Source organism: Pseudophryne corroboree, chromosome 1 (genome assembly GCF_028390025.1).
Source record: "Pseudophryne corroboree isolate aPseCor3 chromosome 1, aPseCor3.hap2, whole genome shotgun sequence".
In the NCBI taxonomy this organism is placed as follows: Eukaryota; Metazoa; Chordata; class Amphibia; order Anura; family Myobatrachidae; genus Pseudophryne; species Pseudophryne corroboree.
In genome coordinates this window covers 757,170,774-757,197,218 of record NC_086444.1, presented here as the reverse complement: position 1 = coordinate 757,197,218, position 26,445 = coordinate 757,170,774, and the positions used below count along the sequence as shown (strand labels likewise).

At 43.8% G+C, this 26,445-nt stretch overlaps 1 protein-coding gene across 1 annotated transcript in view; it reads left to right on the top strand.

Annotated features, from left to right (window-relative positions):
• Window positions 1-26,445, top strand: part of LOC135049439 (ovochymase-2-like) — a 207,572-nt gene that overhangs the window by 117,709 nt on the left and 63,418 nt on the right. Inside the window, exon 19 of the mRNA XM_063955640.1 lies at window positions 20,053-20,271. Coding sequence (XP_063811710.1) covers window positions 20,053-20,271 — 219 coding nt within the window. The remainder of the gene's footprint in view (window positions 1-20,052; window positions 20,272-26,445) is intronic.

The following is a 26,445-nucleotide window of genomic DNA, read 5'->3' as shown; positions in this document are numbered from 1 at the left end:
GCGATCCATGCTGAATACGGTCGTTAGTTCACATTCGATAAGTAAGTCCTTGATTAATCCAACCTGTCTCCAAAGAAGAAGCAACCTGCCCAGGACACAAATCAGGGGAAACGCCACAAATTTGCAACGGGTTGGGAGGGGTAATATAACATTTTATTACGCTTTATTTAAATTCAGGTTTAGGATACTAAAAATGTTATTGATAATTGATTGAACACGAGTGCCAGATTAAGATCTTGAAATCTTTGGATAAATGAGTAACCAGCACATTTGTGAGATATGCATGTAGCTCTGTATTTACTATCCCAAACAAACTAACACAATGCATACTGCTCATGATGTTTGTCCATCATGTTCTTAAGCTAATTCTAAATTCTAAATGTTATCTACTGTAGTCTTAAATTTTGAGTCTCAACTGGTTATACAGAAGCGTTAAGAAAGCAGCTAAAATTGATTTCACACCAACAAAAATCCTTTAAACTTCTGGGATTTATGCAGCCCTTAGGCCCCCGGCAATTCCCTTGTGGTGTTTATTGCTGTTGTATCATGCTGTGACCCTCTCCCAGACTTCCCTTATTTCTGTTTCTTGTGTGAGTTTATTCTGTAGATTTCACAATGTGATCATTTTTTAATGTGCACTGTGTAATGACAATTATTTGTGATAAGCTAACGTGATGCGTCAATGCCCTGGCCATGCGGTATTACACACGACTAGACATGAAGCAGACTCACCCAAGTTCACAGTAGGGGAAGGATCAGCACCAACAAACTTGCAAAATTATTTTAACTTACTTTATTGAAAAAAATATCACATAGTTTTAAGGACCTCAGCTATAGGTTAAGTTATTAAGTGAATCACCATATAATTGCTTTTCAGAGACTACTAAACCTATGGGTGAGGATTGTGGAACATTATTTTTTAATATTATGGATTTGTAGTTTGTTAAGTGTTGGGTATGTGTGACCGGCAGTTGGGAGACCGCCGGTCACCATAACGACACCGGGATCCTGGCGTTTAGATGCTAAGCAGGGGGGCGAGCACAACGAAGCATTTTGCGGGCTCGTCACAGGTTCTATTTCCACTCTATGGGTGTCGTGGACACCTGAGAGTGGGAATAGTCCCTGACAGTCAGCATGCCAACTGTCAAGATTGTGAGGTGGCAGGATACGGCGTCGGTATTGTGACCGACTACATATATAGCTACATCCATTTGTTACATTACTTGGTACATCCTAGTCACACCGCATTGTTGCAGTTGCAAGATGCATTTTTGGCAGAAAAAGGTGCAAATAAGATGCCCAACGCTAGCAGTCTTGCATGCCAAGAGGGGCTGTTTGGTGTGACTGCAGCAAAGATATACGAGAGGACACACCTGTATTATGGTATGTTAAGCGGATCAGTACGAGATCCTGGCGATCAGGAGCCCGACGCCGGGAGCCCGACAGCCAGGATCCCGGCAGCGAGCGCAGTGTGTCCCCTAGCGGGGTCACTGCGCTCGCCACGCTTCGAGCCCGGTGGTGTCCTTCGGTCGCCACAGGTTTCTATTCCCCTCCAGGTGGTGGCATGGAACACCACCCAAGAGGGGTAACCAGCCGGCAGTCAGGACTCCGACCACCGGTATTTCAGCTGGTGTCGAGATTCCGGCGTCGGTATCCTGACCGCCGGGATCCCGACAGGCGGTCCATTGACTTCCTCCCATTTTAAGCACTTTAAATGTTTTGAGCTCATGATTGGAAGTGGAAATGACACGTACTGTATGTTCCACTGTTTAACACATGTTTTTGTGATAGATTTAAGTTATTGGTTATGTAGCTAAAGCTGGGTACACACCTATACAATCGTCAGGCCATTCTTTCGATTTAATCCTGTTCTTTTGATATTGCAAGAGTGTGTATACATACACCTTCAGTCATATTTTGTCAGAGGAAAACTAGCCAAATTGAAGGATTGCATCTTGGACCTAATTCAGGTCCGGTTGTTACGGCGGCCTGATGCACAAAGTATCAATGTTCGGGGACCTGTTCTGCATGTGCACGAATGAGTCCTGTGACACAGGACTCAGGGATGGCATCAGACTGTTAGTGATTGACAGTCTGAAGCAGTTTGGGGGCAGCGAGGGGGCCTCCCCATCATTGGACAGACATTTCCTGACCTCTACAATGGGCGGCTTGTGCTTCCCCATTGGTGCCACAAGCCACCCAAAGGTGAGTCAGTGACCTGATGCTGCATCCCAGGATACAGGTCGGATCACTACTGCATCTACTTGTAATAGACGCCTCCTGCTGCATTACCATACTGCATTAATAGATGCTTCCTGCTGCATTACCATACAGAGCTATTGCTACTACTTCCAAGGAAGCAGCAGCTATAGCTACTCCAATCACACATGAATTATCCCCCCCTGTGCTGTTAAATATTCATCTGGTTCGACCAGCCACATCAGACCAAGGCCCTCATTCCGAGTTGTTCGCTCGCTAGCTGCTTTTAGCAGCATTGCACACGCTAGGCCGCCACCCTCTGCGAGTGTATTTTAGCTTAGCAGATTAGCGAACGAAAGATTAGCAGAACTGCTAATAAATAATTCTTTGCAGTTTCTGAGTAGCTCCAGACCTACTCCTAGATTGCGATCACCTCAGTCCGTTTAGTTCCTGGTTTGACGTCACAAACACGCACTGCGTTCGGCCAGCCACTCCCACGTTTCTCCAGACACTCCCGCGTTTTTCCCTGACACGCCTGCGTTTTTTAGCACACTCCCGGAAAACGCACAGTTACCACCCAGAAACGCCCCTTTCCTGTCAATCACTCACCGAACAGCAGTGCGACTGAAAAGCGCTGCAGGATCCACAGCAAATCTACTAAGTTTTTATTTAAATAACTAAGCGCATGCGCACTGCGTACCATGCACATGCGCATTTAGCAACAAATCGCAGCATAGCGAAAATCGGCAACGAGCGAACAACTCGGAATGACCACCCAAAAGTGTAGTGTGTACACACGTTCAAGATTTCTTTCATCCATTCTTCCAACCGTTCTTGAGATTCTCTACCAGCAGTAGCACCACCTCTGTGGGTGTGCACAGTTACCATGTCAGGCGGCTTGCTACGTAGTCTCATATAAACTTTCCTTCATCACTATATAAAATACTATAGAAAATACAGCCATGTTATTGTAAATATTCGCCCTTTTATCGTTTGCCACAACTGTATTTGTCCTAGTGATACTAAAACTCCAATACATTTATTATTTGTCACCGCTAATCTGCTCTCTGCTATAAAGCATGGTGGCCCTCATTCCGAGTTGTTCACTCGTTCTTTTTCATCGCATCGCAGTGAAAATCCGCTTAGTACGCATGCGCAAAGTTCGCACTGCGACTGCGCCAAGTAACTTTACTATGAAGAAAGTATTTTTACTCACGGCTTTTTCTTCGCTCCGGCGATCGTAATGTGATTGACAGGAAATGGGTGTTACTGGGCGGAAACACGGCGTTTCAGGGGCGTGTGGCTGAAAACGCTACCGTTTCCGGAAAAAACGCAGGAGTGGCCGGAGAAACGGTGGGAGTGCCTGGGCGAACGCTGGGTGTGTTTGTGACGTCAACCAGGAACGACAAGCACTGAAATGATCGCACAGGCAGAGTAAGTCTGGAGCTACTCAGAAACTGCTAAGTAGTTAGTAATCGCAATATTGCGAATACATCGGTCGCAATTTTAAGAAGCTAAGATTCACTCCCAGTAGGCGGCGGCTTAGCGTGTGTAACTCTGCTAAATTCGCCTTGCGACCGATCAACTCGGAATGAGGGCCGGTATGTACTAGAGATGTGCACTTGAAATTTTTCGGGTTTTGTGTTTTGGTTTTGGGTTCGGTTCCGCGGCCGTGTTTTGGGTTCGACCGCGTTTTGGCAAAACCTCACCGAATTTTTTTTGTCGGATTCGGGTGTGTTTTGGATTCGGGTGTTTTTTTTAAAAAACACTAAAAAACAGCTTAAATCATAGAATTTGGGGGTCATTTTGATCCCAAAGTATTATTAACCTCAAAAACCATAATTTCCACTCATTTTCAGTCTATTCTGAATACCTCACACCTCACAATATTATTTTTAGTCCTAAAATTTGCACCTAGGTCGCTGGATGACTAAGCTAAGCGACCCTAGTGGCCGACACAAACACCGTGCCCATTTAGGAGTGGCACTGCAGTGTAACGCAGGATGGCCCTTCCAAAAAACCCTCCCCAAACAGCACATGACGCAAAGAAAAAAAGAGGCGCAATGAGGTAGCTGTGTGAGTAAGATAAGCGACCCTAGTGGCCGACACAAACACCGGGCCCATCTAGGAGTGGCACTGCAGTGTCACGCAAGATGGCCCTTCCAAAAAACACTCCCCAAACAGCACATGACGCAAAGAAAAAAAGAGGCGCAATGAGGTAGCTGTGTGAGTAAGATAAGCGACCCTAGTGGCCGACACAAACACCGGGCCCATCTAGGAGTGGCACTGCAGTGTCATGCAGGATGGCCCTTCCAAAAAACACTCCCCAAACAGCACATGACGCAAAGAAAAAAAGAGGCGCAATGAGGTAGCTGTGTGAGTAAGATAAGCGACCCTAGTGGCCGACACAAACACCGTGCCCATCTAGGAGTGGCACTGCAGTGTCACGCAGGATGGCCCTTCCAAAAAACCCTCCCCAAACAGCACATGACGCAAAGAAAAAAAGAGGCGCAATGAGGTAGCTGTGTGAGTAAGATAAGCGACCCTAGTGGCCGACACAAACACCGGGCCCATCTAGGAGTGGCACTGCAGTGTCACGCAGGATGGCCGTTCCAAAAAACCCTCCCCAAACAGCACATGACGCAAAGAAAAAAAGAGGCGCAATGAGGTAGCTGTGTGAGTAAGATAAGCGACCCTAGTGGCCGACACAAACACCGTGCCCATCTAGGAGTGGCACTGCAGTGTCACGCAGGATGGCCCTTCCAAAAAACCCTCCCCAAACAGCACATGACGCAAAGAAAAAAAGAGGCGCAATGAGGTAGCTGTGTGAGTAAGATAAGCGACCCTAGTGGCCGACACAAACACCGGGCCCATCTAGGAGTGGCACTGCAGTGTCACGCAGGATGGCCCTTCCAAAAAACATTCCACAAACAGCACATGACGCAAAGAAAAATTAAAGAAAAAAGAGGTTCAAGATGGAATTGTCCTTGGGCCCTCCCACCCACCCTTATGTTGTATAAACAGGACATGCACACTTTAACCAACCCATCATTTCAGTGACAGGGTCTGCCACACGACTGTGACTGAAATGACGGGTTGGTTTGGACCCCCACCAAAAAAGAAGCAATTAATCTCTCCTTGCACAAACTGGCTCTACAGAGGCAAGATGTCCACCTCATCATCATCCTCCGATATATCACCGTGTACATCCCCCTCCTCACAGATTATCAATTCGTCCCCACTGGAATCCACCATCTCAGCTCCCTGTGTACTTTGTGGAGGCAATTGCTGCTGGTCAATGTCTCCACGGAGGAATTGATTATAATTCATTTTAATGAACATCATCTTCTCCACATTTTCTGGATGTAACCTCGTACGCCGATTGCTGACAAAGTGAGCGGCGGCACTAAACACTCTTTCGGAGTACACACTTGTGGGAGGGCAACTTAGGTAGAATAAAGCCAGTTTGTGCAAGGGCCTCCAAATTGCCTCTTTTTCCTGCCAGTATAAGTACGGACTGTGTGACATGCCTACTTGGATGCGGTCACTCATATAATCCTCCACCATTCTTTCAATGGTGAGAGAATCATATGCAGTGACAGTAGACGACATGTCCGTAATCGTTGTCAGGTCCTTCAGTCCGGACCAGATGTCAGCATCAGCAGTCGCTCCAGACTGCCCTGCATCACCGCCAGCGGGTGGGCTCGGAATTCTGAGCCTTTTCCTCGCACCCCCAGTTGCGGGAGAATGTGAAGGAGGAGATGTTGACAGGTCGCGTTCCGCTTGACTTGACAATTTTGTCACCAGCAGGTCTTTGAACCCCAGCAGACTTGTGTCTGCCGGAAAGAGAGATCCAAGGTAGGCTTTAAATCTAGGATCGAGCACGGTGGCCAAAATGTAGTGCTCTGATTTCAACAGATTGACCACCCGTGAATCCTTGTTAAGCGAATTAAGGGCTCCATCCACAAGTCCCACATGCCTAGCGGAATCGCTCCGTGTTAGCTCCTCCTTCAATGTCTCCAGCTTCTTCTGCAAAAGCCTGATGAGGGGAATGACCTGACTCAGGCTGGCAGTGTCTGAACTGACTTCACGTGTGGCAAGTTCAAAGGGCATCAGAACCTTGCACAACGTTGAAATCATTCTCCACTGCTCTTGAGACAGGTGCATTCCACCTCCTATATCGTGCTCAATTGTATAGGCTTGAATGGCCTTTTGCTGCTCCTCCAACCTCTGAAGCATATAGAGGGTTGAATTCCACCTCGTTACCACTTCTTGCTTCAGATGATGGCAGGGCAGGTTCAGTAGTTTTTGGTGGTGCTCCAGTCTTCTGTACGTGGTGCCTGTACGCCGAAAGTGTCCCGCAATTCTTCTGGCCACCGACAGCATCTCTTGCACGCCCCTGTCATTTTTTAAAAAATTCTGCACCACCAAATTCAAGGTATGTGCAAAACATGGGACGTGCTGGAATTTGCCCATATTTAATGCACACACAATATTGCTGGCGTTGTCCGATGCCACAAATCCACAGGAGAGTCCAATTGGGGTAAGCCATTCCGCGATGATCTTCCTCAGTTGCCGTAAGAGGTTTTCAGCTGTGTGCGTATTCTGGAAAGCGGTGATACAAAGCGTAGCCTGCCTAGGAAAGAGTTGGCGTTTGCGAGATGCTGCTACTGGTGCCGCCGCTGCTGTTCTTGCGGCGGGAGTCCATACATCTACCCAGTGGGCTGTCACAGTCATATAGTCCTGACCCTGCCCTGCTCCACTTGTCCACATGTCCGTGGTTAAGTGGACATTGGGTACAACTGCATTTTTTAGGACACTGGTGAGTCTTTTTCTGACGTCCGTGTACATTCTTGGTATCGCCTGCCTAGAGAAGTGGAACCTAGATGGTATTTGGTAACGGGGGCACACTGCCTCATTAAATTGTCTAGTTCCCTGTGAACTAACGGCGGATACCGGACGCACGTCTAACACCAACATAGTTGTCAAGGCCTCAGTTATCCGCTTTGCAGCAGGATGACTGCTGTGATATTTCATCTTCCTCGCAAAGGACTGTTGGACAGTCAATTGCTTACTGGAAGTAGTACAAGTGGGCTTACGACTTCCCCTCTGGGATGACGATCGACTCCCAGCAGCAACAACAGCAGCGCCAGCAGCAGTAGGCATTACACTCAAGGATGCATCGGAGGAATCCCAGGCAGGAGAGGACTCGTCAGAATTGCCAGTGACATGGCCTGCAGGACTATTGGCATTCCTGGGTAAGGAGGAAATTGACACTGAGGGAGTTGGTGGGGTGGTTTGCGTGAGCTTGGTTACAAGAGGAAGGGATTTACTGGTCAGTGGACTGCTTCCGCTGTCACCCAAAGTTTTTGAACTTGTCACTTACTTATTATGAATGCGCTGCAGGTGACGTATAAGGGAGGATGTTCCGAGGTGGTTAACATCCTTACCCCTACTTATTACAGCTTGACAAAGGCAACACACGGCTTGACAAATGTTGTCCGCATTTCTGGTGAAATACTTCCACACCGAAGAGCTGATTTTTTTTGTATTTTGACCAGGCATGTCAATGGCCCTATTCCTCCCACGGACAACAGGTGTCTCCCCGGGTGCCTGACTTAAACAAACCACCTCACCATCAGAATCCTCCTGGTCAATTTCCTCCCCAGCGCCAGCAACACCCATATCCCCCTCATCCTGGTGTACTTCAACACTGACATCTTCAATCTGACTATCAGGAACTGGACTGCGGGTGCTCCTTCCAGCACTTGCAGGGGGCGTGCAAATGGTGGAAGGTGCATGCTCTTCACGTCCAGTGTTGGGAAGGTCAGGCATCGCAACCGACACAATTGGACTCTCCTTGTGGATTTGGGATTTCGAAGAACGCACAGTTCTTTGCGGTGCTTTTGCCAGCTTGAGTCTTTTCAGTTTTCTAGCGAGAGGCTGAGTGCTTCCATCCTCATGTGAAGCTGAACCACTAGCCATGAACATAGGCCAGGGCCTCAGCCGTTCCTTGCCACTCCGTGTGGTAAATGGCATATTGGCAAGTTTACGCTTCTCCTCCGACAATTTTATTTTAGGTTTTGGAGTCCTTTTTTTACTGATATTTGGTGTTTTGGATTTGACATGCTCTGTACTATGACATTGGGCATCGGCCTTGGCAGACGACGTTGCTGGCATTTCATCGTCTCGGCCATGACTAGTGGCAGCAGCTTCAGCACGAGGTGGAAGTGGATCTTGATCTTTCCCTAATTTTGGAACCTCAACATTTTTGTTCTCCATATTTTAATAGGCACAACTAAAAGGCACCTCAGGTAAACAATGGAGATGGATGGATACTAGTATACTTATGGATGGACTGCTGAGTGCCGACACAGAGGTAGCTACAGCCGTGGACTACCGTACTGTGTCTGCTGCTAATATAGACTGGATGATAATGAGATGAAATCAATATATATATATATATATATATATATATGTATGTATATATAATATCACTAGTACTGCAGCCGGACAGGTAGATAATATATTTATTAGGTAATGATGACTGATGACGGACCTGCTGGACACTGTCAGCTCAGCAGCACCGCAGACTGCTACAGTAAGCTACTATACTCTATAGTAGTATGTACAAAGTAGAAAGAAAAAAAAAAACCACGGGTAGGTGGTATACAATTATGGATGGACTGCCGAGTGCCGACACAGAGGTAGCTACAGCCGTGGACTAACGTACTGTGTCTGCTGCTAATATAGACTGGATGATTGATAATGAGATGAAATCAATATATATATATGTATGTATATATAATATCACTAGTACTGCAGCCGGACAGGTAGATAATATATTTATTAGGTAATGATGACTGATGACGGACCTGCTGGACACTGTCAGCTCAGCAGCACCGCAGACTGCTACAGTAAGCTACTATACTATAGTAGTATGTACAAAGAAGAAAGAAGAAAAAAAACCACGGGTAGGTGGTATACAATTATGGATGGACTGCCGAGTGCCGACACAGAGGTAGTTACAGCCGTGGACTAACGTACTGTGTCTGCTGCTAATATAGACTGGATGATTGATAATGAGATGAAATCAATATATATATGTATGTATATATAATATCACTAGTACTGCAGCCGGACAGGTAGATAATATATTTATTAGGTAATGATGACTGATGACGTACCTGCTGGACACTGTCAGCTCAGCAGCACCGCAGACTGCTACAGTAAGCTACTATACTCTATAGTAGTATGTACAAAGAAGAAAGAAAAAAAAAAACCACGGGTAGGTGGTATACAATTATGGATGGACTGCCGAGTGCCGACACAGAGGTAGCTACAGCCGTGGACTACCGTACTGTGTCTGCTGCTAATATAGACTGGATGATAATGGGATGAAATCAATATATATATATGTATGTATATATAATATCACTAGTACTGCAGCCGGACAGGTAGATAATATATTTATTAGGTAATGATGACTGATGACAGACCTGCTGGACACTGTCAGCTCAGCAGCACCGCAGACTGCTACAGTAAGCTACTATACTATAGTAGTATGTACAAAGAAGAAAGAAAAAAAAAAACCACGGGTAGGTGGTATACAATTATGGATGGACTGCCGAGTGCCGACACAGAGGTAGCTACAGCCGTGGACTAACGTACTGTGTCTGCTGCTAATATAGACTGGATGATTGATAATGAGATGAAATCAATATATATATATATGTATGTATATATAATATCACTAGTACTGCAGCCGGAGAGGTAGATAATATATTTATTAGGTAATGATGACTGATGACGGACCTGCTGGACACTGTCAGCTCAGCAGCACCGCAGACTGCTACAGTAAGCTACTATACTATAGTAGTATGTACAAAGAAGAAAGAAAAGAAAAAACCACGGGTAGGTGGTATACAATTATGGATGGACTGCCGAGTGCCGACACAGAGGTAGCTACAGCCGTGGACTAACGTACTGTGTCTGCTGCTAATATAGACTGGATGATTGATAATGAGATGAAATCAATATATATATGTATGTATATATAATGTCACTAGTACTGCAGCCGGACAGGTAGATAATATATTTATTAGGTAATGATGACTGATGACGGACCTGCTGGACACTGTCAGCTCAGCAGCACCGCAGACTGCTACAGTAAGCTACTATACTCTATAGTAGTATGTACAAAGAAGAAAGAAAGAAAAAAAAACACGGGTAGGTGGTATACAATTATGGATGGACTGCCGAGTGCCGACACAGAGGTAGCTACAGCCGTGGACTAACGTACTGTGTCTGCTGCTAATATAGAGTCTAGACTGGATGATAAATTATTGATAATGAGATGAAATCAATATAATATCACTAGTACTGCAGCCGGACAGGTACTATATATATTTATTATGTAATGACTGATGACGGACCTGCTGGACACTGTCAGGTCAGCACAGCACCGCAGACTGCTACAGTAAGCTACTATAGTAGTATGTATAAAGAAGAATGAAAAAAAAAAAACCACGGGTAGGTGGTATACAATATTATATATATATATATATATATATATATATAGTACAATATAAACGTGGCACTCACGGCAATTAGCAAGAATTCACACCATCAACGAAAGTTGTAATAACGTTTCAGTGGACACCCCACTGTCGTCAGATTTTTATTAAACAAAACATAAAACATACCTTTATAGAACCACCCACATGTGTTTTCCCAATCAGGTCCGGTACTGCAAGAACCGGAAATGTACACGGAAATGATGTAAAAGTATCAGGTGTACTGATAGAGGAACAGAAACCATCACCATGGTAACCAAGTAATAACGGCAAGAATGTAACAAGCCGTTTCATAGGGAAGGATACACAAATGATATTAAATCCACCATACAAAACATAAAAATTTTTACATGAACTAATGATACAATAATTGTAAAAGAAATATAAATCATGAAATACAATGAAAAAATACAAAAATGTACATTAACAACCAAACTCCAAACGTTAGGAAGAAATAGGCAAAACAAGTATATCAGAAAACACGGTATGTCAAATATTGCAGAGCGACTCACCAATAGAGAGTCATTACACACCCACGAGCAGAAGACTAAAAATAGAGGCTATATAGGCTATTTAAAGGAAACAAGCAAATGAAAATTGTTCATTTAATCCCTTTGGATAAATTACATCTAAAAACGCTATCCATTTAGCCTCAGTTTGTAAAAGACGCAATGCCCGATTACCTCCCCTGATGTTTGCGGGGATATGGTCAATCATTCTGTAGCGAATGCTACTAACGGGATGTTTAAACGCCAAGAAATGTTTAGCTACAGGCTGATCACATTTACCGGTTTCAAGTGCGATTCTAATCGTGGACCTATGACACGTCATCCTTTCCTTAAACTTACGTTCAGACTTGCCAACATAGCTAAGCCCACAAGGGCATATTATCTGATAAACGATAAAAGCTGAATTACAAGTTAAACGATGTTTAATCATTATCTTTTTACCTGTGTGGGGATGGTTGAAAGAGTCCCCTGCTATTAAATATTGGCAAGTCACACATGTACACCTAAAACATCCCAACTTGGAATTAGATTGTGACAAAAAATGAGTTACAGAGGTGTCAGTGTGCGTTAACATTTTAGAAACATCAGTTTTCACTAAATAATCCTTTAAATTTTTACCTCTCGAAAAACAAGGCATCAGACTTGAACCAGATAGATGCAAATGAGGATCCGTTTCCAGTATAGGCCAATGTTTTTTGGCAATTTTTGTGATACTATTGGATTTGATATTGAATTTATTCACCCAAGGAAATTTATTGAGTTGTTTAGGATTCTTCTTTTTACTCTGTAAAAGAGACACTCTGTCTAGGGACATTACTTTATTTTTGGCTGTTTGGAGAAGGGTTTTAGAATAACCTCTGAGCAATAACTTCTCAATTAGGCTGTCAATCTGACGTAATGCCCCCTCAGCTTCACTGTTAACTCTTCGAATCCTAATCATCTGTGAAAAGGGTAAACCTCTTTTCAGAGAGGAAGGATGGCAACTGTTGGCATGTAGAAATTGGTTGCGATCCGTTGGTTTGGTAAAAATTGATGTATGTATAGACCTGTTCAAAATCGATACCTTAACATCTAGAAAGCTAATCATCTCCTGACTAAGCTGGAATGTAAATTTAAAGGTACTCACACCTGCATTATGCCGCTCCAATAAATCAATTAAGGTCTTATCATTACCCTTCCACAGGATGAATAAATCATCTATGTAACGATTGAATAACAAAGCCTCAGATTTAAATATCTCGTTACTGTAAAACAAATCCTGTTCAACTGAAAACATCACTATATTTGCATATGTCGGAGAGACAGCAGACCCCATAGCGCAACCTTGCACCTGAAGAAAAAATTGTTTACCATAAAGGAAAAAGTTATTAGTCAAAATTAATTCCAATAATAGTATAATCACCTCAATTTTAGCTTGATCAAAAGCATTTTTTCGGGACAAAAAACGTTTTACAGCTGAAAGACCTAACTCATGGGGGATTGAAGTATACAAGCTGACCACATCAATTGTGGCCAGCCAGCACCCTTCTGGTACTGTAGCAAAATTTTGTAAATTATTGAGAAAAGTTGTAGTGTCAACCAAAAAACTAGGTTCCGTGCTTAAGAAAGGTTGTAATAACCAATCGAGAAAAACAGACAAAGGTTGTAGTAATGATCCCCTGGCTGACACAATGGGACGCCCTGGGGGGGGGAAAAAAGCCCTTGTGAATTTTTGGGAGTAAATAAAACAACGGAACCACCGGAAATTGAGGAATTAACACTTCAAGTACTTCAGAAGAAATTAATTTGACATCTAATGCTTGCAGCAAAATTTCTTTCAATTTTTTCTTACACAAATTGGTAGGGTTCTGTGATAATTTCATATAGATTTCAGTGCATGACAACTGGCGCAACGCTTCAGAGTTGTAGTCACTGAAATCTTGTAATACAACAGAGCCCCCCTTATCTGCTGGTCGAATAATTAGCTGATCATTACTAGACAATGTTTGCAAAGCATTACGTTCTTCCTTAGTTAAATTATGATGAACCTTATCTTTAGAATCTGTTACAGCTTTTACCTCATGGTCAAGGATTCTCATAAATGTTTTTAAACTGGAATTATTAGATAATGGGTCAAACACAGATTTAGGACGGAAAGCCTGTAATTTAGCTGGTATAACCCCCACAGAATCAACATTCAAACAGTCACCAAAATGCTCTCTCAGTTTTACTTTGCGTTGTAATTTATACTTTTCAGTATTCCATTGCAAATTATTAAAGGGTACAGACGGCACAAAGGATAAACCCTTATTAAGCAATTTAGTCTCTGAGTCCGACAAAATGTATGAAGATAAATTGCAGATTACTTCTTGTTGTGTCTGGGCGGTCTGCCCACTCGGCCTCTGCCTTTGGCACTGTCTCCCTCTGCGTGTAAATCTGCGTTTCTTAAATTGGAAGAAGCCTTTGGTGTAACCCCTAAAGGGGCTGATGCCTGGTTAGATTTATCTGATTCACTTGTAGATTCTAATGATGAATCAATACCTCCACGAGGATTGTGTTTGTACTGGCGTCTGAAAAAAGGACGTTTTCTTTCTGACGGATTGGACCCAGAGAGCCAACGATAGACTGTATGTCTCTCGTAGTCTTCTTCTACTTTAGAAAGCTTCTGTTTTTTAAAGTCAATTAATTCTTTCTTATATTTAGTTACCTGAATTTGTAACTTATTGATCCAATCTCCGTCTGTATCTGCCACCAAGATAGGTAAATTGGAGTGTTCAAATGCAGTGATCTTCGTTTTAACAGCTTCTAATTCTTTGTTGGATTGCTCGATTACCAATAAAATAAGGTCTAATGAACACTTATTTAAAATAGCAACCCAACGCCGACAGAACAAAGCATCGTGTCTCCCTAAAGTTGGACAATTGCGCACCCGGAAACCCCTCGGGATCTTCTTGGACCTGAAATAGTCACTTAGGGAAAGTCCATGGAGATCAAAGTCCACTTCTTTCTTTTTTAGATTAAACAAATCTCTGAAAATGATGTTAGGGGCTAAAGCCTGAGCTTCATCCTGTATACCCCTTTTGCGCAGGATAGCCTCTGCATCTGATTCCGAAAAAGAGTGGACATCTCCTACTGGGAAGTTTGAGTGACCCCATTGGTTATGGATTTCCTCCATCTTGGCTTGATGTTAACAAACTGCACCACCAAAAGTATCCTTCTCTATGGGTCTGTGCATACGGACATTTTAACAGTACACCTTTATCTAGGTGTTGTATTTCGGATGACCAAAGTTTTTTAGAGAAGGATACTTTTGGTGGTGCAGTTTGTTAACATCAAGCCAAGATGGAGGAAATCCATAACCAATGGGGTCACTCAAACTTCCCAGTAGGAGATGTCCACTCTTTTTCGGAATCAGATGCAGAGGCTATCCTGCGCAAAAGGGGTATACAGGATGAAGCTCAGGCTTTAGCCCCTAACATCATTTTCAGAGATTTGTTTAATCTAAAAAAGAAAGAAGTGGACTTTGATCTCCATGGACTTTCCCTAAGTGACTATTTCAGGTCCAAGAAGATCCCGAGGGGTTTCCGGGTGCGCAATTGTCCAACTATAGGGAGACACGATGCTTTGTTCTGTCGGCGTTGGGTTGCTATTTTAAATAAGTGTTCATTAGACCTTATTTTATTGGTAATCGAGCAATCCAACAAAGAATTAGAAGCTGTTAAAACGAAGATCACTGCATTTGAACACTCCAATTTACCTATCTTGGTGGCAGATACAGACGGAGATTGGATCAATAAGTTACAAATTCAGGTAACTAAATATAAGAAAGAATTAATTGACTTTAAAAAACAGAAGCTTTCTAAAGTAGAAGAAGACTACGAGAGACATACAGTCTATCGTTGGCTCTCTGGGTCCAATCCGTCAGAAAGAAAACGTCCTTTTTTCAGACGCCAGTACAAACACAATCCTCGTGGAGGTATTGATTCATCATTAGAATCTACAAGTGAATCAGATAAATCTAACCAGGCATCAGCCCCTTTAGGGGTTACACCAAAGGCTTCTTCCAATTTAAGAAACGCAGATTTACACGCAGAGGGAGACAGTGCCAAAGGCAGAGGCCGAGTGGGCAGACCGCCCAGACACAACAAGAAGTAATCTGCAATTTATCTTCATACATTTTGTCGGACTCAGAGACTAAATTGCTTAATAAGGGTTTATCCTTTGTGCCGTCTGTACCCTTTAATAATTTGCAATGGAATACTGAAAAGTATAAATTACAACGCAAAGTAAAACTGAGAGAGCATTTTGGTGACTGTTTGAATGTTGATTCTGTGGGGGTTATACCAGCTAAATTACAGGCTTTCCGTCCTAAATCTGTGTTTGACCCATTATCTAATAATTCCAGTTTAAAAACATTTATGAGAATCCTTGACCATGAGGTAAAAGCTGTAACAGATTCTAAAGATAAGGTTCATCATAATTTAACTAAGGAAGAACGTAATGCTTTGCAAACATTGTCTAGTAATGATCAGCTAATTATTCGACCAGCAGATAAGGGGGGCTCTGTTGTATTACAAGATTTCAGTGACTACAACTCTGAAGCGTTGCGCCAGTTGTCATGCACTGAAATCTATATGAAATTATCACAGAACCCTACCAATTTGTGTAAGAAAAAATTGAAAGAAATTTTGCTGCAAGCATTAGATGTCAAATTAATTTCTTCTGAAGTACTTGAAGTGTTAATTCCTCAATTTCCGGTGGTTCCGTTGTTTTATTTACTCCCAAAAATTCACAAGGGCTTTCCCCCCCCCCCCCCAGGGCGTCCCATTGTGTCAGCCAGGGGATCATTACTACAACCTTTGTCTGTTTTTCTCGATTGGTTATTACAACCTTTCTTAAGCACGGAACCTAGTTTTTTGGTTGACACTACAACTTTTCTCAATAATTTACAAAATTTTGCTACAGTACCAGAAGGGTGCTGGCTGGCCACAATTGATGTGGTCAGCTTGTATACTTCAATCCCCCATGAGTTAGGTCTTTCAGCTGTAAAACGTTTTTTGTCCCGAAAAAATGCTTTTGATCAAGCTAAAATTGAGGTGATTATACTATTATTGGAATTAATTTTGACTAATAACTTTTTCCTTTATGGTAAACAATTTTTTCTTCAGGTGCAAGGTTGCGCTATGGGGTCTGCTGTCTCTCCGACATATGCAAATATAGTGATGTTTTCAGTTGAACAGGATTTGTTTTACAGTAACGAGATATTTAAATCTGAGGCTTTGTTATTCAATCGTTACATAGATGATTTATTCATCCTGTGGAAGGGTAATGATAAGACCTTAATTGATTTATTGGAGCGGCATAATGCAGGTGTGAGTACCTTTAAATTTACATTCCAGCTTAGTCAGGAGATGATTAGCTTTCTAGATGTTAAGGTATCGATTTTGAACAGGTCTATACATACATCAATTTTTACCAAACCAACGGATCGCAACCAATTTCTACATGCCAACAGTTGCCATCCTTCCTCTCTGAAAAGAGGTTTACCCTTTTCACAGATGATTAGGATTCGAAGAGTTAACAGTGAAGCTGAGGGGGCATTACGTCAGATTGACAGCCTAATTGAGAAGTTATTGCTCAGAGGTTATTCTAAAACCCTTCTCCAAACAGCCAAAAATAAAGTAATGTCCCTAGACAGAGTGTCTCTTTTACAGAGTAAAAAGAAGAATCCTAAACAACTCAATAAATTTCCTTGGGTGAATAAATTCAATATCAAATCCAATAGTATCACAAAAATTGCCAAAAAACATTGGCCTATACTGGAAACGGATCCTCATTTGCATCTATCTGGTTCAAGTCTGATGCCTTGTTTTTCGAGAGGTAAAAATTTAAAGGATTATTTAGTGAAAACTGATGTTTCTAAAATGTTAACGCACACTGACACCTCTGTAACTCATTTTTTGTCACAATCTAATTCCAAGTTGGGATGTTTTAGGTGTACATGTGTGACTTGCCAATATTTAATAGCAGGGGACTCTTTCAACCATCCCCACACAGGTAAAAAGATAATGATTAAACATCGTTTAACTTGTAATTCAGCTTTTATCGTTTATCAGATAATATGCCCTTGTGGGCTTAGCTATGTTGGCAAGTCTGAACGTAAGTTTAAGGAAAGGATGACGTGTCATAGGTCCACGATTAGAATCGCACTTGAAACCGGTAAATGTGATCAGCCTGTAGCTAAACATTTCTTGGCGTTTAAACATCCCGTTAGTAGCATTCGCTACAGAATGATTGACCATATCCCCGCAAACATCAGGGGAGGTAATCGGGCATTGCGTCTTTTACAAACTGAGGCTAAATGGATAGCGTTTTTAGATGTAATTTATCCAAAGGGATTAAATGAACAATTTTCATTTGCTTGTTTCCTTTAAATAGCCTATATAGCCTCTATTTTTAGTCTTCTGCTCGTGGGTGTGTAATGACTCTCTATTGGTGAGTCGCTCTGCAATATTTGACATACCGTGTTTTCTGATATACTTGTTTTGCCTATTTCTTCCTAACGTTTGGAGTTTGGTTGTTAATGTACATTTTTGTATTTTTTCATTGTATTTCATGATTTATATTTCTTTTACAATTATTGTATCATTAGTTCATGTAAAAAATTTTATGTTTTGTATGGTGGATTTAATATCATTTGTGTATCCTTCCCTATGAAACGGCTTGTTACATTCTTGCCGTTATTACTTGGTTACCATGGTGATGGTTTCTGTTCCTCTATCAGTACACCTGATACTTTTACATCATTTCCGTGTACATTTCCGGTTCTTGCAGTACCGGACCTGATTGGGAAAACACATGTGGGTGGTTCTATAAAGGTATGTTTTATGTTTTGTTTAATAAAAATCTGACGACAGTGGGGTGTCCACTGAAACGTTATTACAACTTTCGTTGATGGTGTGAATTCTTGCTAATTGCCGTGAGTGCCACGTTTATATTGTACTACATTTACTTCGATTTTGACGGAGGCACCGGCCGATATTAAGACTGTTAGCTTTGGGAGTGCCGTACCTCTCCTCTCTATATATATATATATATATATATATTATATACAATTATATATATATATATATATATATATATATTAAACTGGTGGTGATTGATTATTAAACTGGTGGTCACTTCAGGTCACGTTGCAACTTGCAACTAGTACTCCGAGGCCTAAGCAGACAATCACAAAATATATTATTATACTGGTGGTCAGTGTGGTCACAACAATGGCAGTGTGGCACTGACTCTGGCAGCAAAAGTGTGCACTGTGACTGTACGTTATATGTACTCCTGAGTCCTGCTCTCAGACTCTAGCTGCTCCCCACTGTTAGTGTCTCCCCCACAAGTCAGATAATACACTTACAGTCACACTATCTATTATCTAATCTAGTATAAATATCACTTCAGCAAGTAGTATAGTAGTATACAGTATAGTAGTACTCCTCAGAGGCGTCACCAGGTGTGGTGACACCCGGTGCGCACCCCTGATATACTGCCGCGATCGCGGCAAAAAAGGGGGCGTGGCATTACAGCTAGGGGGCGTGGCTTCGCGGGGATACTGGTATCGTCACTCTGGGGGCGTGCCCAGCATCTCCGGAGATGCTGGGCTTCCCCCAGAGACGGTCTCAGTGTGCTGTCGGCTCCTCTGCTATGACAGGAGCCGGGTGCTGTAGCGGAATTTCACACTGCAGCACCTGGCTCCTGTCACTACGGAGGAGCTGACATTTGGTGTCACACCCGGGTGTGGGCCGCACCCCCCGCACCCGCCTTGTGACGCCACTGGTACTCCTCCTAATAATGCTCCCCAAAATACTGTGTCTCTCTCTTCTCTAAACGGAGAGGACGCCAGCCACGTCCTCTCCCTATGACTCTCAATGCACGTGTGAAAATGGCGGCGACGCGCGGCTCCTTATATAGAATCCGAGTCTCGCGATAGAATCCGAGCCTCGCGAGAATCCGACAGCGTGATGATGACGTTCGGGCGCGCTCGGGTTAGCCGAGCAAGGCGGGAAGATCCGAGCCTGCTCGGACCCGTGTAAAAAGCCTGAAGTTCGGGCGGGTTCGGATTCAGAGGAACCGAACCCGCTCATCTCTAGTATGTACGTGCCAATGTATTGAAAGTGGCTAAATGCATACACCCTGTGTACACCTTCCTTACAGTATTTTTTTTTTTTTCAGTTCCCCTGTTCTCGTCTGGGAGGTTTGTGTTTGTTTTGTAATCACTCCCCATTTCCAGCCCAATATGGTAATTCTTGGTACTGTACATCTGTCATGAGAATAGCCTGGAATCGTGAGAGTGTGTACAGTAGTACAATCTTGTCTTTCAATATTTTGGGCAGACAGGGATCGAAGTTGCAAGTATGATTGTATAGGTGTAAACGCACGTATTGGCACTGTAGTTGGGACTTCCAATCGGGGGTGAAGTCAATCAAAAAACACTGTATCTCAGTTGTCAGGTAGGTGGTCTGGCAGGAAGTCTAGCTACCCCTGAGGGGGCGATAATCAGCAAGTTAGGGGTTCAAAATGAAATTATATCTTGTCCTCTCCCAGCCCAGAAATGTTGTGGCACCACTTTTCACACTAAATGAGCATGTATTTAAAATGTGACTGCTGCAAAAATAGTTCCCATTTCTTGACATTTTACAATATTGCATATACCATTGAAGAGTGTAATGTACCTTAAAAAATAAAGTCTGTAACATGATCCCTAAACAAAGATTTTTTTTTTCTATTTCCAGCATCTGGCTGTGGCAGTGCCAAAGACCTCAGCGACAAGAAAGGGTCCTTCACATCAATGAGATATCCTTCCACATATAGTAATGATGCCAGGTGCTCATGGAGTATTGTAGCACCAGCTGATAAAGTTATTTATTTGCATTTTAACAACTTCCTGCTTGAAGAGAGTACTAACTGCAACAATGACAAAGTTGCGATATCTGATGAGCTCGGCAGTCTCGGTGGGTATTATAGTCATCTGTCTATAAAGCATGTACCGTTTTATTAATTCTCTCTCATTTGACAATGCAATCAATTAGAGTACAGTACTTTATTCAACTGTAGATCATACAGGCCTGTAGACCCTCTCACTTTGCACAATTCTACCTACTCAGGGGTACAGGAGAAACCACCGGTGGGCCCCACTGCCTGGGACACCACCCCCTCCTCTAGGGATCAGGTTCCAGACTGAGCACTTGAGTTATACACTATATATAGGTTACCTGATACTGCACAGGACTATGGTGTATTCACTACAGTATATTGCTGTTATTAATCTGGTACACTATCATGTATTCACTAGCAGTATTTACTGTATATATTTATCAAGGGGTCCAGACCATACACTAATGGTTTGCCAAGCCTGTAAACATGGGCCCCTACCACTGCATTTCCCCAGTGGGCCCTTCATGCCCCAGTCCGACACTGCACCTACTTGTTCCCATAGATAGGTTCCAAGATCCAGTTTTTGGGACTACTGCTGCAGGATTGCAGAACCAACTGGAAATGTGCCTGGTGGAAATCCTGCTTAAGCAAATATTGTATATTTGAACATATTTTTACATTGGTGAAATTGGATATCAATTTACTTTCCCATATAGAATGGTCCTGGAACATTCAACGATCCTCCACTAAATCCCTTCAGTGCCATTTATACATATAATGCCATTCCGCAAAAAAATCATTGAGGTTGCTCTCAACACTTCCTAACAGGACATGTAACATTTGCATAACTACGGACACTGCCATTTTTCGGTGCAAAATGTATGTGCTTGTGTGTATTGAAGCACATACACAGGACATATTTATAAACCCTGCGGCTGATTGCGCGCCGGAGCAATCTACTTAGTAAGGATTGCCCTGCGCGTGAATCCCCGAAGTTTGTCATGTTTGGGGGGGAAAAAAACACTTATTCCACAGTTTTTACTAGAGATGAGCGCCGGAAATTTTTCGGGTTTTGTGTTTTGGTTTTGGGTTCGGTTCCGCGGCCGTGTTTTGGGTTCGACCGCGTTTTGGCAAAACCTCACCGAATTTTTTTTGTCGGATTCGGGTGTGTTTTGGATTCGGGTGTTTTTTTCCAAAAAAACTAAAAAACAGCTTAAATCATAGAATTTGGGGGTCATTTTGATCCCAAAGTATTATTAACCTCAAAAACCATAATTTCCACTCATTTTCAGTCTATTCTGAATACCTCACACCTCACAATATTATTTTTAGTCCTAAAATTTGCACCAAGGTCGCTGGATGACTAAGCTAAGCGACCCTAGTGGCCGACACAAACACCTGGCCCATCTAGGAGTGGCACTGCAGTGTCACGCAGGATGGCCCTTCCAAAAAACACTCCCCAAACAGCACATGATGCAAAGAAAAAAAGAGGCGCAATGAGGTAGCTGTGTGAGTAAGATAAGCGACCCTAGTGGCCGACACAAACACCGGGCCCATCTAGGAGTGGCACTGCAGTGTCACGCAGGATGGCCCTTCCAAAAAACACTCCCCAAACAGCACATGACGCAAAGAAAAAAAGAGGCGCAATGAGGTAGCTGTGTGAGTAAGATAAGCGACCCTAGTGGCCGACACAAACACCGGGCCCATCTAGGAGTGGCACTGCAGTGTCACGCAGGATGGCCCTTCCAAAAAACACTCCCCAAACAGCACATGACGCAAAGAAAAAAAGAGGCGCAATGAGGTAGCTGTGTGAGTAAGATAAGCGACCCTAGTGGCCGACACAAACACCGGGCCCATCTAGGAGTGGCACTGCAGTGTCACGCAGGATGGCCCTTCCAAAACACACTCCCCAAACAGCACATGACGCAAAGAAAAAAAGAGACGCAATGAGGTAGCTGTGTGAGTAAGATAAGCGACCCTAGTGGCCGACACAAACACCGGGCCCATCTAGGAGTGGCACTGCAGTGTCACGCAGGATGGCCCTTCCAAAAAACACTCCCCAAACAGCACATGACGCAAAGAAAAATTAATGAAAAAAGAGGTGCAAGATGGAATTGTCCTTGGGCCCTCCCACCCACCCTTATGTTGTATAAACAGGACATGCACACTTTAACCAACCCATCATTTCAGTGACAGGGTCTGCCACACGACTGTGACTGAAATGACGGGATGGTTTGGACCCCCACCAAAAAAGAAGCAATTAATCTCTCCTTGCACAAACTGGCTCTACAGAGGCAAGATGTCCACCTCATCATCATCCTCCGATATATCACCGTGTACATCCCCCTCCTCACAGATTATCAATTCGTCCCCACTGGAATCCACCATCTCAGCTCCCTGTGTACTTTGTGGAGGCAATTGCTGCTGGTCAATGTCTCCACGGAGGAATTGATTATAATTCATTTTAATGAACATCATCTTCTCCACATTTTCTGGATGTAACCTCGTACGCCGATTGCTGACAAGGTGAGCGGCGGCACTAAACACTCTTTCGGAGTACACACTTGTGGGAGGGCAACTTAGGTAGAATAAAGCCAGTTTGTGCAAGGGCCTCCAAATTGCCTCTTTTTCCTGCCAGTATAAGTACGGACTGTGTGACGTGCCTACTTGGATGCGGTCACTCATATAATCCTCCACCATTCTTTCAATGGTGAGAGAATCATATGCAGTGACAGTAGACGACATGTCCGTAATCGTTGTCAGGTCCTTCAGTCCGGACCAGATGTCAGCATCAGCAGTCGCTCCAGACTGCCCTGCATCACCGCCAGCGGGTGGGCTCGGAATTCTGAGCCTTTTCCTCGCACCCCCAGTTGCGGGAGAATGTGAAGGAGGAGATGTTGACAGGTCGCGTTCCGCTTGACTTGACAATTTTGTCACCAGCAGGTCTTTGAACCCCAGCAGACTTGTGTCTGCCGGAAAGAGAGATCCAAGGTAGGCTTTAAATCTAGGATCGAGCACGGTGGCCAAAATGTAGTGCTCTGATTTCAACAGATTGACCACCCGTGAATCCTTGTTAAGCGAATTAAGGGCTCCATCCACAAGTCCCACATGCCTAGCGGAATCGCTCCGTGTTAGCTCCTCCTTCAATGTCTCCAGCTTCTTCTGCAAAAGCCTGATGAGGGGAATGACCTGACTCAGGCTGGCAGTGTCTGAACTGACTTCACGTGTGGCAAGTTCAAAGGGCAGCAGAACCTTGCACAACGTTGAAATCATTCTCCACTGCGCTTGAGACAGGTGCATTCCACCTCCTATATTGTGCTCAATTGTATAGGCTTGAATGGCCTTTTGCTGCTCCTCCAACCTCTGAAGCATATAGAGGGTTGAATTCCACCTCGTTACCACTTCTTGCTTCAGATGATGGCAGGGCAGGTTCAGTTGTTTTTGGTGGTGCTCCAGTCTTCTGTACGTGGTGCCTGTACGCCGAAAGTGTCCCGCAATTCTTCTGGCCACCGACAGCATCTCTTGCACGCCCCTGTCGTTTTTTAAAAAATTCTGCACCACCAAATTCAAGGTATGTGCAAAACATGGGACGTGCTGGAATTTGCCCATATTTAATGCACACACAATATTGCTGGCGTTGTCCGATGCCACAAATCCACAGGAGAGTCCAATTGGGGTAAGCCATTCCGCGATGATCTTCCTCAGTTGCCGTAAGAGGTTTTCAGCTGTGTGCGTATTCTGGAAACCGGTGATACAAAGCGTAGCCTGCCTAGGAAAGAGTTGGCGTTTGCGAGATGCTGCTACTGGTGCCGCCGCTGCTGTTCTTGCGGCGGGAGTCCATACATCTACCCAGTGGGCTGTCACAGTCATATAGTCCTGACCCTGCCCTGCTCCACTTGTCCACATGTCCGTGGTTAAGTGGACATTGGGTACAGCTGCATTTTTTAGGACACTGGTGACTCTTTTTCTGAGGTCTGTGTACATTTTCGGTATCGCCTGCCTAGAGAAATGGAACCTAGATGGTATTTGGTACCGGGGACACAGTACCTCCAACAAGTCTCTAGTTGGCTCTGCAGTAATGATGGATACCGGAACCACGTTTCTCACCACCCAGGATGCCAAGGCCTCAGTTATCCGCTTTGCAGTAGGATGACTGCTGTGATATTTCATCTTCCTTGCAAAGGACTGTTGGACAGTCAATTGCTTGGTGGAAGTAGTAAAAGTGGTCTTACGACTTCCACTCTGGGATGACCATCGACTCCCAGCAGCAACAACAGCAGCGCCAGCAGCAGTAGGCGTTACACGCAAGGATGCATCGGAGGAATCCCAGGCAGGAGAGGAATCGTCAGAATTGCCAGTGACATGGCCTGCAGGACTATTGGCATTCCTGGGGAAGGAGGAAATTGACACTGAGGGAGTTGGTGGGGTGGTTTGCGTGAGCTTGGTTACAAGAGGAAGGTATTTACTGGTCAGTGGACTGCTTCCGCTGTCACCCAAAGTTTTTGAACTTGTCACTGACTTATTATGAATGCGCTGCAGGTGACGTATAAGGGAGGATGTTCCGAGGTGGTTAACGTCCTTACCCCTACTTATTACAGCTTGACAAAGGCAACACACGGCTTGACACCTGTTGTCCGCATTTCTGTTGAAATACTTCCACACCGAAGAGCTGATTTTTTTGGTATTTTCACCAGGCATGTCAGTGGCCATATTCCTCCCACGGACAACAGGTGTCTCCCCGGGTGCCTGACTTAAACAAACCACCTCACCATCAGAATCCTCCTGGTCAATTTCCTCCCCAGCGCCAGCAACACCCATATCCTCCTCATCCTGGTGTACTTCAACACTGACATCTTCAATCTGACTATCAGGAACTGGACTGCGGGTGCTCCTTCCAGCACTTGCAGGGGGCGTGCAAATGGTGGAAGGCGCATGCTCTTCACGTCCAGTGTTGGGAAGGTCAGGCATCGCAACCGACACAATTGGAGTCGGACTCTCCTTGTGGATTTGGGATTTCGAAGAACGCACAGTTCTTTGCGGTGCTACTGCTTTTGCCAGCTTGAGTCTTTTCATTTTTCTAGCGAGAGGCTGAGTGCTTCCATCCTCATGTGAAGCTGAACCACTAGCCATGAACATAGGCCAGGGCCTCAGCCATTCCTTGCCACTCCGTGTGGTAAATGGCATATTGGCAAGTTTATGCTTCTCCTCCGACAATTTTATTTTAGGTTTTGGAGTCCTTTTTTTACTGATATTTGGTGTTTTGGATTTGACATGCTCTGTACTATGACATTGGGCATCGGCCTTGGCAGACGACGTTGCTGGCATTTCATCGTCTCGGCCATGACTAGTGGCAGCAGCTTCAGCACGAGGTGGAAGTGGATCTTGATCTTTCCCTAATTTTGGAACCTCAACATTTTTGTTCTCCATATTTTAATAGGCACAACTAAAAGGCACCTCAGGTAAACAATGGAGATGGATGGATACTAGTATACTTATGGATGGACTGCCGAGTGCCGACACAGAGGTAGCTACAGCCGTGGACTACCGTACTGTGTCTGCTGCTAATATAGACTGGATGATAATGATATGAAATCAATATATATATGTATATATAATATCACTAGTACTGCAGCCGAACAGGTAGATATATATTTATTAGGTAATGATGACTGATGACGGACCTGCTGGACACTGTCAGCTCAGCAGCACCGCAGACTGCTACAGTAAGCTACTATAGTAGTATGTATCAAGAAGAAAGAAAAAAAAAAAACCACGGGTAGGTGGTATACAATTATGGATGGACTGCCGAGTGCCGACACAGAGGTAGCTACAGCCGTGGACTACCGTACTGTGTCTGCTGCTAATATAGACTGGATGATAATGATATGAAATCAATATATATATGTATATATAATATCACTAGTACTGCAGCCGGACAGGTAGATATATATTTATTAGGTAATGATGACTGATGACGGACCTGCTGGACACTGTCAGCTCAGCAGCACCGCAGACTGCTACAGTAAGCTACTATAGTAGTATGTATCAAGAAGAAAGAAAAAAAAAAAACACGGGTAGGTGGTATACAATTATGGATGGACTGCCGAGTGCCGACACAGAGGTAGCTACAGCCGTGGACTAACGTACTGTGTCTGCTGCTAATATAGACTGGATGATAATGATATGAAATCAATATATATATGTATATATAATATCACTAGTACTGCAGCCGGACAGGTAGATATATATTT